The 14,637-nt window shown below is 40.6% G+C and overlaps 1 protein-coding gene across 2 annotated transcripts in view; it reads right to left on the bottom strand.

Annotated features, from left to right (window-relative positions):
* The window catches only part of samd4a (sterile alpha motif domain containing 4A), a 61,719-nt gene extending 47,082 nt beyond the window's left edge, over nucleotides 1-14,637 (bottom strand). For both annotated transcript variants that reach the window (XM_006804426.3, XM_035913736.2), the window contains exons 1-2: nucleotides 14,483-14,637; nucleotides 12,851-13,451 (exon numbers count right to left, since the gene is read on the bottom strand). In XM_006804426.3, the coding sequence (XP_006804489.2) occupies nucleotides 12,851-13,046 (196 nt within the window). In that variant the 5' untranslated portion in view covers nucleotides 13,047-13,451; nucleotides 14,483-14,637. The remainder of the gene's footprint in view (nucleotides 1-12,850; nucleotides 13,452-14,482) is intronic.

Here is a 14,637-nt window from a genome sequence, read left to right as displayed (position 1 = left end):
CACATATACCTTATACAAACACCTTGTAATTATTAGATAAACTAGTTAATACAGTGGGACAGTGTACAGTCTAAAAGCATCTTTATTGGTTTCTATAGTAATGGCTGCGCTGGCTTGTCAGTACACTTGAGACTGGGTGGCTCCCAACCTTAAACAGCCTCCATTAGAGCAGGGCGATATGACCAAAAATATTTATCACGATATACATTTGAAAATTTGGGATAACAATATAACTGACGATATAACTGACACTAGACAAAATATTTTACAACTCCATAACTTTATTACTGCAAAAAAAAAAAAAAAAAAAAAAAAAAAAAAAAAAAAAACCCCAAAACATCAATGTATTTTCACTTAAACAAGCAGCTGTTTATTTGCATTAAAGTTATATAAAAATTTAACAGTGCAAATGCAAATTCCTTGCTGACAGTTTAACCAAAAGGCATTTCCAGAAATTGGCCGACATATCCTCAGCATAACCACCTTGGAATACCTTGGAGTACACATTGACAATAAACTGGACTGGGCTAAAAACACCACAGCACTTTACAGGAAGGGCCAGAGTCGTCTCTATTTTTTGAGGCAACTGAGGTCCTTCAACATCTGCCAGAAAATGCTCAGGATTTTCTATGAGTCTGTTGTGGCCAGTGCGATCCTCTATGCTGTTGCATGCTGGGGGAGCAGGCTGAGGGTAGCAGATGCCAACAGACTCAATAACCTAATCCGTAAGGCCAGTAATGTTGTGGGGATGGAGCTGGACTCCCTCAAGGTGGTGTCGGAGAGGCGGATGCTGTCCAAGATAAAGACAATGTTGGATAACACCTCCCACCCACTCCATGACATGCTGGTCAGTCACAGGAGCACGTTCAGTGAGAGACTGAGAGTACCAAAAAGCACCACTGAACGACACAGGAAATCTTTCCTGCCTGTGGTCATCTCCCTGTACAACGCATCCACCTAACACACTGGTTACTGCTACAACTACACATGTTTCTTTTCCAGCTATTTATTAATGAGTGACTTATGTATATATAGATATATGTATATATTGTACTATTCTTAGTTAGCGTATTGTCTGTCTTGTTAATGTTGGTTTATGTTGGTTTATAATGGAGCACTGTAACAAAAAAATAATTTCCCCCAGGGATCAATAAAGTATTCTGATTCTGATATAATATCCACAAAGCTTAAAAAGAGGTTATACACACAATACGGTAATATTATGTTGAAGCACAGTACGTATCACTCCGCAAGGCGCCTGCCTACGATAGCCGTAATGCTCCGACAATCCATCAGGCGGTGCAGCTTCGCAGCTTAGCAAAGTCGTATTAAAACATTTGAAAGATTTTCAAGCACCGTGTATGACATAAAATCGTTTTGAGGTCAGTAAACACAACCAGAATTCATACATAAGGCACAGGATTATAAGGGGCACTGTCGACTTTCAGAAAAATCGAAGGATTGATTTTAAGTGTGCCGTATTTTCCAAACAACACGGTAATAACGACGGCCCGCTAGCATGCTCTACCAAAAATAGTGCTTTGTTGTGTATCTGACGGACGCAAGCCAAACCAGTGCCACACCACTGAAGTTGCAGCATTTTTACAAACCAATTCTGATTCATCTGTTTCATTCAACATTGGCTTTCGCCCTTCTCATTCTCCGTCGCCGCCATGCTTTTTCCGCCATGTGCGTATGAAAACAAAGGCACTGCGCATCCGCGTTTTACCCATATTGTATGGCGATATTTCATTTTCTTATCGTTGCCCAACATTATACCGGTATTATCACGGTATGATATGGCCCAGCCCTAGCCTCCATACCCAAGAAGTTTACTATATAATAGAGCAGGGTGATATGGCCAAAAATAATTATCACGACATAGATTTGAAAATTTGTGATAACGATATAACTGACGAGACAAAATACAACTCCATAACTTTACTAGTGAAAAAAAACAAACAAAAATAAAACAAAAAAACATTTATTTTCACTTAAACAAGCAGCTTTTTTTTTTTTTATATGCATTAAAGCTATATAAAAATTTAACAGTGCAAATGCAAATTCCTTGCTGAAAGTTTAACCAAAAAACATTTCCAGTAGAAATGGGCTGACATACCCTGAGCATAACCATGTATAATATCCACTGAAGTTAAAAAGAGGTGCTTTGCAACATTAAACTGCAGTGTGTCAAATACGTATTTTTCGGACCATAAGGTGCACGGGAGTCAGATAAATCAAACTTTATTCAACTCTTGCTTCCTCCACTTCTGTACCATTGATTCATTAATGCTGTATTCTATCACAGCTGCTCTATTCCCATGTTGTTGCAGTATATTAATGACTAACCTATTGTGGATGGATTATCTCAGTTGTTCTCCTGACTGAAGTTCTGTCCGAGTTCGGACATGAGAACCTGGAAGAGGTGTCTGAAAGGAGAATGCTAAAAAAGCTTCTTTCTATCATGGACAACCCCCTGTCACCCCATGCATGCCCCCATGGTGGACCATCGGAACAAACGCAGCAAAAGACTCATTGCCCCGAAATGCAGAACTGACCGCCTCAGTAAATCCTTTGTGCCGGTGGCAATAAGACTGTATAACTCTTCCTCACTCTGTAGGTGATTTTCCTGAGACTATTACCAATGTTATTGTGTTCCCTTTCAGACTGTGCAATATTACCCAACAGTACCTTATTGAATATTTGTTTCATCCCCCCATCATATGCTGCTACTCCCTTTATTCTATTGCACAATACTATGTCACTTTCTAGAATCGCCTGCAGTGATAGTCAAGTTATTTATTCTCCAGGATATAGTTATATATATATATTACTTTGTTAGTTATTTGATACTATGTCTTGCACTATCCTACTGTATACTACTATTCTTATTGTATATCTTATTCATCTGTTCCTCTGTCTCTCCTGCTGCTTTGAGCATGTACATGACAAAAGAATTTCCCTCGGGATAAATAAAGTTATTCTTATTTAACCATCATTCTTAGCTAAGGTGGAACTTAACTGCTCTAATTTCTTATGTGAACATGTGCAGGCAAAGGGGAAAATGTAAGCACTGATATCATGATCAGTTTGAATTTAAACCTAGAATTTAGGAGGACAGACTGTTTGTGGTAGATCTGCATGTGATCTCCAGCAGGGCATTTTAAATAAGCTAAATGGATCACGATTTAATTACACCACAGTTACACTGTATATACAGTTATGTGAAAAAGAAAGATTTCATAGACTCTGTGCAGTCCTGTGAAAAACTGAGTACACCCTTAATGATTCCATACAAACTAAGAGGAAAAGCAGCACACCAGAACAACTAGAAACATACTCAATAAGTACAGCGTGTTGGAAAAGGTTGCCGGGCAAAAGCCCATTTTCTCTAAAAAAACAAAACAAAACAAAACTGGGTCATGGCAACACCTTGATTAAAGTCCAGACCTCAATCTGAGTGAAATGCTGTGATGGGTTCTTTACAGAGCTGTGTATAAATGAATGCCTGCAAACCTCAATGAACTAAAACAATGTTTATTTGAAATTATTGCTATTAAAAGGTAGCTCTACATGCCATGTCTACATGGGGTGTACTTCTCAGGTTTTCCTGACCCAATTTAAAACCTGGCAAGAACTGGATAACATTTGTCCTGATATAGAAAACCTTCAGACTGTATATACCACACACAGGCCACCTACCATTCCAAAAGGTTCAGCTGACAATGCATAACTTGTACTTTTATGCTACATAACAATTCAGGTTATTCATATTTTTAAATGACTGCATGACATCCCTCTCACACACACCAATTATGTTTCAGTCAACCTCATTGTTGCAACTTAGAGCCTTTATGAAGCGATCTGCTTGTTGCAATCACTTTGTTACTGATGCCTGGTCTCTCATGGACATACCTGGCTCTAGCTGCCTGTCGTGTTTACCATCCTGTCAAATATTGATCACCCTCATTGATAGTCATTTCCTTAACTTGACTGGAAGCCGAGAATCCCTCCTACTTTGTGTCAACGCTGCTTATTTCGCCTTCATTGTTTGAAGTCGCTGACTGTTATTGACTTTCTGTGGTCTCTGGTCACCACATCATATCGCTGCTGCTTGATTCCTCTTCAAGTGTTTTGTTTGTTTACTTGTTATTTTTTGTTGCAGTTTTTTTTTCCCAATCCAAAAAAGGATCAGAGACCTTGGTTCAGAGCATATTCTCTGCTTGGAGAGTGAGACATCTTCAACAGGTTTGGTGAGTAAGAATTCAAAAACACAAACAGTTGTTGTTAACTTTATTTCATAGTGTAATTGTACTAGGAAATATAGTAGATCTTGCAGGTTATTTAAACTTTATCATTTACAGAAGTTTGAATACCTGTCTTTAGACCAAAGTCTATGTAAAAGTATTTATTTTCTAATCATCTAAGAAATGAATTCAGCACAAAACACTCAGCACTAACAGACTGGCTATTCAATCACATTCAACCACAATCAATCAGAGCATGTGCTTTAGGTTTGGGCTAGATAAACGTAGATACACATATGGCACAATAATCCAACATGTTACAGAAGGTGAAGCTAAGATATCAAAGTTAGAAGCAAGCATAGAAGGGTGACTGAGAAACTAAACCTTGAGCCTTTATGAAGTCCTTAATTGCATAATCCCTGCTATCACTGACACCACATCTGCCTCTCTCATAGATAACATCAACAGGCTGACATGTCTGAGGCTAGTAGCAAACTAGCCACTGGAGTCTGTTTGGCAGTTGCAAATCCCCTTATTTTCACACACATACATACAGTAAAACGTAAACTATAAAAATACTAATTATACAAATAAACACACACTCGCGCACACACACCCAACTGTACTCAAGCAACAAGGAAAAGCATTTGCTGTAGAGGTCTGGCGGAAAAGACTAGTTTTATTTCCCCCTCTGGTCATTTTGGCAGGTTGTCTGTCCCCATTCCTGAGTTTCAGTACAAGTTCACAGAACACGCCGTCAACCTCCAGAAATAAACTGTTTGCTCATGCGTGGGTGCGATGAAATAGTTTGGCTCTCAAACCAGAGACAAGATTTTTCTCTCTCCCCTCTCCCTCTACAGACGTTCAAAAAGGCACAAAAGGCTGATGACAAACAGAGCTTCTATGCGTGTGTATTAAAAAAGAAAATTCCACTTTTAAGTTTTATCTCTGTGGGAGACTGTATTTATAGATACTCATGTGGCAGAACAGGCCAGCTACATTAGGCTCAAATTAGATTGACATCCATGTTTTTTTGTTTTTAAAATGTATACTATAGCTCTTACAAACATTACTCATCATCTTCATCTTACTCAGGCATGTTTTTTTAGATCTCGTCAACAAACCCTGAAAGTCTCCTTCAAAAAAACCACAAAACTTCAACTGAAGCTGGAAGCCATAAGGTCTGTTAATATAAAGTTAATATTCAAAGTTAATAACATAACTTTAAAAGCCTTTGGGAAGCCATATCAGACAGAGAAAGCAGTGAATGGCAGCTGTAAATGGCAGCAGTATTCCTGAGTCTTCATCTTCTCCCTTCTCTGCCCCACCCATCCCATCCCCTCCCCTCCTCCTCTCTTCCACACCATGGTGTACTTAGGAGACCTTAGCTCTACTGAGAGTGGAATCACTTTTCTCCTTCCACTGTCTACCCGCCACACACACACACACACACACACACTCACACTGGAAAAGCCCATGTTCAACTCACACTGAGCTACTGACTCAAGTGTGCTCCTACGTGCCCACATTCCTAGACAGTATCCCCAACACCAGAACCGTTTACCGCCTCAGTCAGGAATGCTGATTTCCAGTACAGGTTTTCATCAGACCTAGTTTAGGCAGAGAGTGCAACAGGAATTCACTGAGTAATACTAGCCATTAAAAAATAAAAAATAAAAAATAAAAAACGCAGACCCCCCCCCCCTCACCTTGCAGACAGACTGACAGAGACTCTGCTTTTCCTCTCTCTACAATAACAGATACAAGGCTAATGCCAGAAGCCATATTTTGACCTAGATTCAAACAGCTTTTTGAATTCAAATTCTTCACTGACGTTAAATCCAATGTAGGTATTTTTTCCATTTGGCTGGGAAAGTTCCTGTGATACTTTTACATCTTTTCTTTAATGGAAATTTAAATTCATATCCATACTACAACTCTGAGCATTTACATCCCTCCAAATCAAACACAGGTAAACTTTAGGCTGTGACACAATGGCATGACCATCTAACCAATGCTCTACTCAGTCAGAGAGAGTAGTGCTGGGACATGATCAGCCATGTGACTTCTTAGAGTACTGTATATGCCGCTGTGGTTGGCTGGCTGTAGCAGGAACAGGTTTGAAAATCTCTGAGCTTTCACATACCTGATTTCAAGCTTGACTGGACTGATCAGCTCTCTATACCCATCTTAGATAATGCTACATTAAAATTCAGAAAATAACAGAACACAGAAATTATTAAACACCTTTCATTCTTCTCGCAGCTGGTTACAAAAACAGGACAAACTGTACATTTGGATCTCCAAATAGTGCATAGAAGCTCACGGTGAAATAATTTATTTTGATAGGACTTTTTGCAGTGACTGTGTTTGGCTGAGATTTTTTGATTGACATTGCCTTCCACACATATGAATGAATTTTCGTCTCTCCTTCAAAGATAATATATGAAAACTGGGTTTTTTTTGTTTGTTTTTTTAAATAGAGCGGTGTCCATTGCTAACTCCCTTTACATTAATTTTAACATGTGCAACAGTTTTTCTCCAGTTCCTTAAAAACAATTCAGCTTAATAATCACAGATCACAAAGAGTGAGAAGCTCACATGTGTTTTTAAAAAACAAACAAACAAAACCCTACAAGGTATTTTATCTTGCAAACTGTAAATAAAGTGGTTAACTTTCCATTACACTTAACAGCTACTTTACATGTGCCATCACTGTGGTTACTATAGTCTGTGCTGTAGTGTTCTGCTCAACCTTCAAATCACATTCATTTTGAGCACTAAGAAAACAACCAGTGCAAAAGCATTAAAAAAACCAAAACAAAGACAGACTCCAAAACAAAGCAACTGCATATAAATACAGTGTCACTAAGTGCTGGCTGCTGCAACTCATCTCAAGTACAGAGTTCTACTTCTGTCCACCTCTCCAACACAGCTGCTGCTTGTATGTTCTCAATCCCCGGCGGCCTCCTTCCAGCTCAAACAGCCGTGCAGGCCAGGTCAGCAATACACCACACCACACAAAAATGAAGCTAGTCATTCAGAACACCAGGCCCACTGTCCTGCCCTAACCCCACCTCTTACACGACCCCTACACATGTGTGCATATGTCATCCTTCAGATAGCGCTCTGCACACTATTCAAGTCCTCTCAACTTAATCCAATATTGTCCCTCTTGAGGTTGCCTCAAAAGAAGTTTTGTTCTCTTTAGGAGGGGAGAAAAAACAGGAAGCTACATTCTTTCCTAATCACAACAAAAATGCAGCTGGCTGCTTATTAGCAGACAGCTAATAAAAACAGTAAAACCAGTATTCCAAATTCCCCTATGATTTCTGCACCAAAAGCCACCAAAGTTGCAAGGTGAAGTGATAAGAATGATTTGAATTGGCACTTCACTTGTTGACTTTTGTTAAGCTTGACTTGAAAACTCAGTGGATGCAGGACTCCTTTTACACATCTGTGCTGGACTGTTAAAGTAAAGAGGCTGAGAAACACAAAAACCCTATAAAGTAACCAAAACCAGAGCGTGATAAAATCATAACAAAGAGGAATAAATGGTAAATGGTAAATGGCCTGCATTTGTATAGCGCTTTTCTAGTCCTTAAGGACCCCAAAGCGCTTTACACTACATTCAGTCATTCACCCATTCACACACACATTCACACACTGGCTGAATAAATCATAAATCACATGTGATGCAATTCTGCAGGTCTCAGCGATCCCACTGACTGGGGCCACATCTCAAGTCACTTCCAGGGTCCCGAAAAAAGCCTGCCTCTGAGCCGCTTGGAGAAGTAGGTCATTGAGGATTCCATTCATTTGTACAGCGCTTTCCAAATAGTTGCGCTTTTCCACTCAGCCCAAGACCTCCAGCTGTATGTTAACCATTTAAGTGCCTGCAGGTCTCATTTCTGTATCAGCATAAAATCCCACTGTCCTGATTCACAAGCAGTCGGTAATTAGTGTTTTGACTCAGAAGTTTTGACTCAGTTTAGGATTAGTGAATTTGCTTTTTATCCTGCCCACACTGTATGTATATAATAGCTTGTTTTAATTTCAAAAGTGTACTCTGTGTTTTAGTCAAATCCATGAAGGTGAAAAAAAGATCTCACAGAACTATGTGCTAAAACTCTTTTGGGGAAGCAGCTTTTAAGTCACTGACAACAACTTTACAACTGAGAAACTCAAAAACCAATAAACTGCCCATACCAACTCAGAAAAAAACAAAAAGAAAACAGCTAACTAATCTATCAGCCTTACCCTAGTACATAAGCACTCAAACAAGCTACCACAACATACCAGAGGGATCATGTAACCAGACAATCTTCCCAGTCTCCCTCTTTTCAGCTGCATGTGCTCTGACGCTAGGTCCACAGAGCTGAAATGGGCCACGGATTTCATGTTACCAAGCTGAATCAGCAGATTAGAAATGGCCACAAGATGATTGAGGTGTGACAAAACTGAGGGGCACGACGTCAAATTCTAGGATTTACAGAAGTTAGGAACTCATTTAATAACTTTAAAATTATTCCAGTGAACTAGAGGTGCAAACTGAACACGCAGAGCTGACATATATCAAATTGATAACTTCTAACTATTCAGAATACTCTGATTCAGACCAAGGACTTTGTCAAGAAAGAAACTCCAAATTACCCAATTTTCCCAAGTCATTCCACAATAGTATGATATGTTTTCTTAATAAAAGCATCATTACCTTTAATGTTGACCGGAAAAGGGGTGAAAAATGATCTGTTTTAATAGAAATCTAAATAAAATGCAGCTGTTCTGACATGTTCTATACTAATAACTACAAACTTATTCCAACTGATTAGTTTAAAAGCATTAAGAAAATTCTAGGCAACTTTTCTTGAGTTACTATTCAAATGTGTGTGCTTCTGTAAATGTAGCATAACCACAGAGTTACTTCACTTTGTAAATTCCTGACCTGATGACCCTGAGATAAACAGACTCAGTTTTGAGTCACCAAACCTGAACAGTGCAATTGTCCCTCATCTGTCTAAGATGTCAGTAAAATTGAGGAAATCCTTCTTACATTTATAGCATTATTGACTAAATGAAGTAAAATCAACAGAGCACATAAGCTAGAACACCTGTGAACAGAACGGAGGGTGAGGTGTGTGCCTCACTCTAAAGGAGACTTTAGTAACAATCAAACGAGTATTCTATATATTTCTTTAAAAAAATTATTATTATTATTATTATTAATAGTAGTAGTAGTAGTAGTAGTAGTAGTAGTATTATTATTAGTAGTAGTAGTAGTAAATCAAATATTTGGGTACGGAGGTAGGTACCAACTCTCTTAAACTACTATAGATTATAATTAGGCAGAAGCTGAGCGAGAGGTTTGTGTGACTGGTAGACAATTACTCCACAGAAGATGCCATCTCTTCTGTGTTTCACACCACCCTGACCCACCTGGAGCAGAAGAATTCCTACGTCCGTTTGCTCTTCGTGGACTTCTCATCTGCTTTCAACACAATGATCCCACAGACACTTGTTGATAAATTACTGACTCTGGACTGAGCTCCTCTCTTTGTAACTGGTGTTCTGTGCTCCGGCATCAACGTGTGGCACGGAAACTGCACTGTGGCAGAGAGGAAAGCTCTACAGAGGGTGGTGAAGCCGCCCAACCGTCACAGACATATACAGCTCCAGATGCAGGAAGAGGGCAACCTGTATCATGAAGGACCCCACTCACCCAGCACATACACTCTTTGTCCCGCTCCCCTCAGGCAGGAGGCTGAGGAGCATTAAATGCAAAACCACCAGACTGAGAAACAGCTTCATTCCAGAAGCTGTGAGACTTCTCAATGCATAAATGGATAAGAACTGCTATTGTAGCACCTTAATCACTATTGACACTGTCACTTTATCAATGCTGGTCATCAAGCACTTTGCTGCTAAAGTATTTATTTATACCTACATTCTACATCCATACTGGTACTCAGGTTGTTGCACTCTAGTTATCATATTATTTATCGTATTGTTTTATTACTTGTTATTCTGTTTGTTAAGAAAAAAAAAAAACAACCCAAAACCCCCCAAATATTTATGTATTACTTTTTAAGAAAAAAAACTCTGTTTCTTCATTATTTTGTTTCTTTTCGCTCCAGGACCGTGTGTACACAATTTCGTTCCACCTCATGTTAACATGTGATGCGAATGACAATAAAGCTCCTTGAATCCTCACTGCCCTGTCTAGTTACACAAATTAGGGCTGTGCGACAGGACCAAAATCTCATATCCCGATATAAGACAATTTATCATCCCGACAACGATATATATCACAAAAATTTTACATTTTCTGTAAATTCTGTGAATCTCGGGCAACTCGACTTGGATTTAGTGTTTTGAGCTGGGCGTCATGAACCTGGAGTAGAATGTTTTGACCGATGCATGAAACTGCATTTTTGGACATAGGTTGTAACGGCCACCATTTTCTTTGTGAGTATTTATTACACAACATGCTTCCTCTCAGCATCCCTCTCTCACACCGAGTATCTGTCGATACTGTTCACTAATCTGATATCAGTGCATACTGTGAGGAAGAGATTGGAGATGTTAACGCTTGATTCCCAAACTAATGACACTTTGCTGCTAGCTTCCTCAATGTTACACTGGTTCTCCTGCAACCTGCTCCTATCACTGTCAAGTGCTGAAGTAAACAAAAAACTGATTCATAAAAAAGACTGGTTCATAGATCCACACTCTGTCACCAATATGTGTTTTAGTTTTTTCCAATCAGCGGTTCGGGGATTTGAACCTGCAACTGTTTATACACAGACTTATTAAAAATTTGGGACATGACAATTCTCCAGATCAATGTTTTTTTTACTTATACATCCATTTACCTCTGTTTTTGTATGGCTTTTATGTTTTGTTTTGTTGAGAAAAACAAACAAATGAGAAATAAAACAAGTATCATCACTTGTTCTTAGCTGGGTCAGCTTCTATTAGATCTAGATGTTTTAACCAGGAATTAACAGCTCCACATGATCAATTAGGATAAGTCAGAGTCTCACAATACATAAAGACAGAGTCACAACACAATGCTGTGCACTTTTGTCACACCTCTAACAAATACCCGTATTTGGGGTAGCTCCTGTAGGGGTTTCCTGTCCAACACTCACAGACATGGATGAAGATTACTTGAAAACTACACTGGCTGGTAAATATAACAGATCATAATGCTAAACTAGACTAATTTTAAGAAAATTAATCAAATGAAAAATTCTCCAGCCTCCTTTGTTAGGAATTCAACTGTCCTGTGAGAATAAATAAATAAAATCAACGTCTTGCTAGCTGTAAAATTAGGAGCCACACTGAACATAACTGACTTAAATATCACCACAAAGACCATAAGTCTATCTCACATGATGGAGCACATTCGGAAAAGTAAAAAAAATAAAAAAAATAAATAAAAGAGGAACAGCTGATGAATTAGAAGACATCAGCCCTCCTCCATCGCCTCTGCCCTCATTTTGCTCTGATCTCTGACACTATAAACAAGCCTGACTTTGGGAGGGGTCGACCAAGAGAATTTCATAAACTGCACTTTGATGTCTCCAGTTTTACTCAACAATAACAAAGACCAGCTTGTATTAACCAAAGCCCCTCACTGTGGTACACCCTGATAGAAACTCTGTAATATCTGTGAGTATCACTTCAGGCAGGTTTGCTGTGATGGCCCAGTGTTACCACATACAGCTGTTGCCATAGGTGCACGGAGACGCTTTCACTCTGCTGCTGCAGCAGCAGCACCGCTTCATTCTATTTTTCATGAGCTCAGTGGTTGCCAGGGTTTTAGTTTCCATGGCCACACTGCAGTCTGATGGAACAAAAACCAAACCAGAACGCACGCCCGCTCCCCAACACCTCAGTTGTCTTGGCCCAGTACCCGCCCAGGGACCACCATGGCAATAAAGGTTGGCACACTAACCGACTGCCATCTCCAACCACCTGTGGTGCCAGCTGAGGTAACGTGTGCGAGTTCTCAACCTCCTCTCACTCTCATCTACTGACCAGCCAGGGTGCAGCACAACACCATCAATGATTCAGCAATTTACCACTCCTGATGTCACCATCAATGATTCAGCAATTTACCACTCCTGATGTATCTACAGGAACACCTCACACAGGAAGTTTATTCTAATGCCCTTGGGATGCCTGCACCATGATTGTCTAGTGTCTGTTACGAGATTGAAAACTACAATGGAACAATGGAAAAAACACATTTCTTTTTAAATAAGTGAAAAACCTGACCAGAAATAGCTAAACTGTCACAGTGACTGTGATAACTGCTGCATCAATGGATTCCAGCTTTGTAAGTGGAGAAGATGCATCACTCTTTCCTCGTCTGTAATAACTGCTGGCAACTCCCAGATTTCAGAAATATGCCTGAATAAATCTAAAAGCACAAAATCTACTTTGGGTTGTTGTTTTTTTTCCAATTTCGCAGTTCACTCCTTTATGATAAGAAGAGTGAAGTTGCTGAAGGAGAAGAGTGCAGTGTGAACAAACAAGTAATCATAGTGTTTGTGAGTGCCTGTAAATGCATCTAACCAAGCATGTGGTAGTCCTACCTGGATTATTGGCCTCCCCCTCCAGGACCTGCAGCTCGGTGCACTCGGCAAGCGAGTGCTCCAGGCAGAGCTGCAAGAAGCGGGCCTGGGTTGGGCTCACCCTCTTCAGAAGGGACAGCAGGGCCACCGTCTGCTCGCACTCGTTCCACCCCTTGAACCAGCTGGCCAACACACCCACTTGATCACGAAACATCATGGTCTGCGAGACGTGGGGGTTGAAGGCTGGCGGATTGAAGTGTATCTGCTCTTAAGACTGAACGGTAGCTTTACAGCGGTTATTGGCGTCTCTGTTCAGCTGTGGCGCTGTGTTACCATTCTAAGGTTTTTTTTATTATTATTATTAGTCAGGTCAGCGGTCTCTGCCAGTATTCCTGGTGGAGCCTTCTCCGGTATGATAATCTCTGGGTTGTAAGGGTGAGAGAAGATGGGAGGGGGTTGTTAGTTGCTCTTCTTGCTGGGCATTAGGTGAAACGAACTCCTGCTGCTGCTTAGTCACTCTCAGAGCGATTGATATTTGATGAGTCAGCTTTCTTCCAGCACAGGCTGTGTCACATCAGCTTCAGCCTCACAGGCATTTTTCTTCAGGGAATCCCTCTCAGCCCTGCAAGAGGGTGTTAGATGTTAAGTGAGGGAGGGGAATAAAGGGAACATTTAACCCACGCTGCTCTCAGCTTCTACTTAAGTAGGTCTCTCCCTTCTTATCAGACCTCTACGGTGACTTTTACAGCACACTGAGCATCGTTAGAAACGCGACGGTGTCCCTGTTGCTTCAGCCTTGCAGACTTGCTGCTGCAGTGGGGTAGTTTGAAAGAGAGGGAGGAAAAAAGAAAAAAAACCCTCATACTTTATAGGTCTCCTCCTCGCCGTCGCTATGCGAACAGGCTTGTGGCATTCACCACCGGGACAAAAATAAATAATTTGCGTTTTTTTTGGTATCCACCCATTCCTTAAAAATACAGCTGTCGGTACTAGTGGCGCTACATCCCGGAATTTTCCAAAAAGGACGCCGGGTTACCGACGGCGGCCACTGGCACGCCTGTGTGCAGCACAGACGATAGCACCGACTTCCCTCCGTTATTCTAATGACAGGTTACTTCGTATCGGAGACCGAGATCCGGCAGTGAAGGCTAGCTTTCAGCTGTAAAAACCCTGCAGAGCAGGCTACGAGCCGACTCCAGGTTCCCGAGCTTTTACCGCTGTCTAAAACTGTCACTTTGCCTCATCAGCACACAGGGAATGACTGTCGGCGTGTGTTAGAGTGTACGAGGAGTTTGTAAAATGTTGTGAAACGGAAAACTAGGGAACAGATCCGTACATTTATCCACGTTCCTATCTAGAACGTTTCCATAGAATAACCGCGTAGCAGCTGTAAATTTAACTCAAGTTACCGTTAGCAAATTTCCCAACAGTGTTAGCCCCGCGAATAAAATTTAATGGCTGGGATTCCACATTCCCCGCGACATTACTTGAAAAGTCTTTAGTCAACCGCTAAAACTGTGTAATTTTCATTTAAAGACTGGGGTAGAGTTGATAAAACAACGGAGGGAAACAGCTTAGCTAAAAACTTCAATTTGAGTGTTAATCATTGTGGGGAAAGCGGTTATTACACACACCGAACTTTAAGGTTCCTACCTGCTGGCGCTGTTCGCATCGTTGGGTTTGTCTCAGAACGGGCGGCAGGCTCGGCTTTTTCGGGGAGCGGTGCCCCTTTATTCCCGGTCTGTGGGATTTGCCATCTTGACTAACTTTTCCTCTGTCTCTCCCCCAGCAGACGGGCTCCACTGCCC

The sequence above is a fragment of the Neolamprologus brichardi genome, chromosome 1 (assembly GCF_056152115.1).
Source record: "Neolamprologus brichardi isolate AB-2024 chromosome 1, ASM5615211v1, whole genome shotgun sequence".
In the NCBI taxonomy this organism is placed as follows: domain Eukaryota; kingdom Metazoa; phylum Chordata; class Actinopteri; order Cichliformes; family Cichlidae; genus Neolamprologus; species Neolamprologus brichardi.
This window is presented reverse-complemented; position numbering and strand designations above follow the sequence as displayed.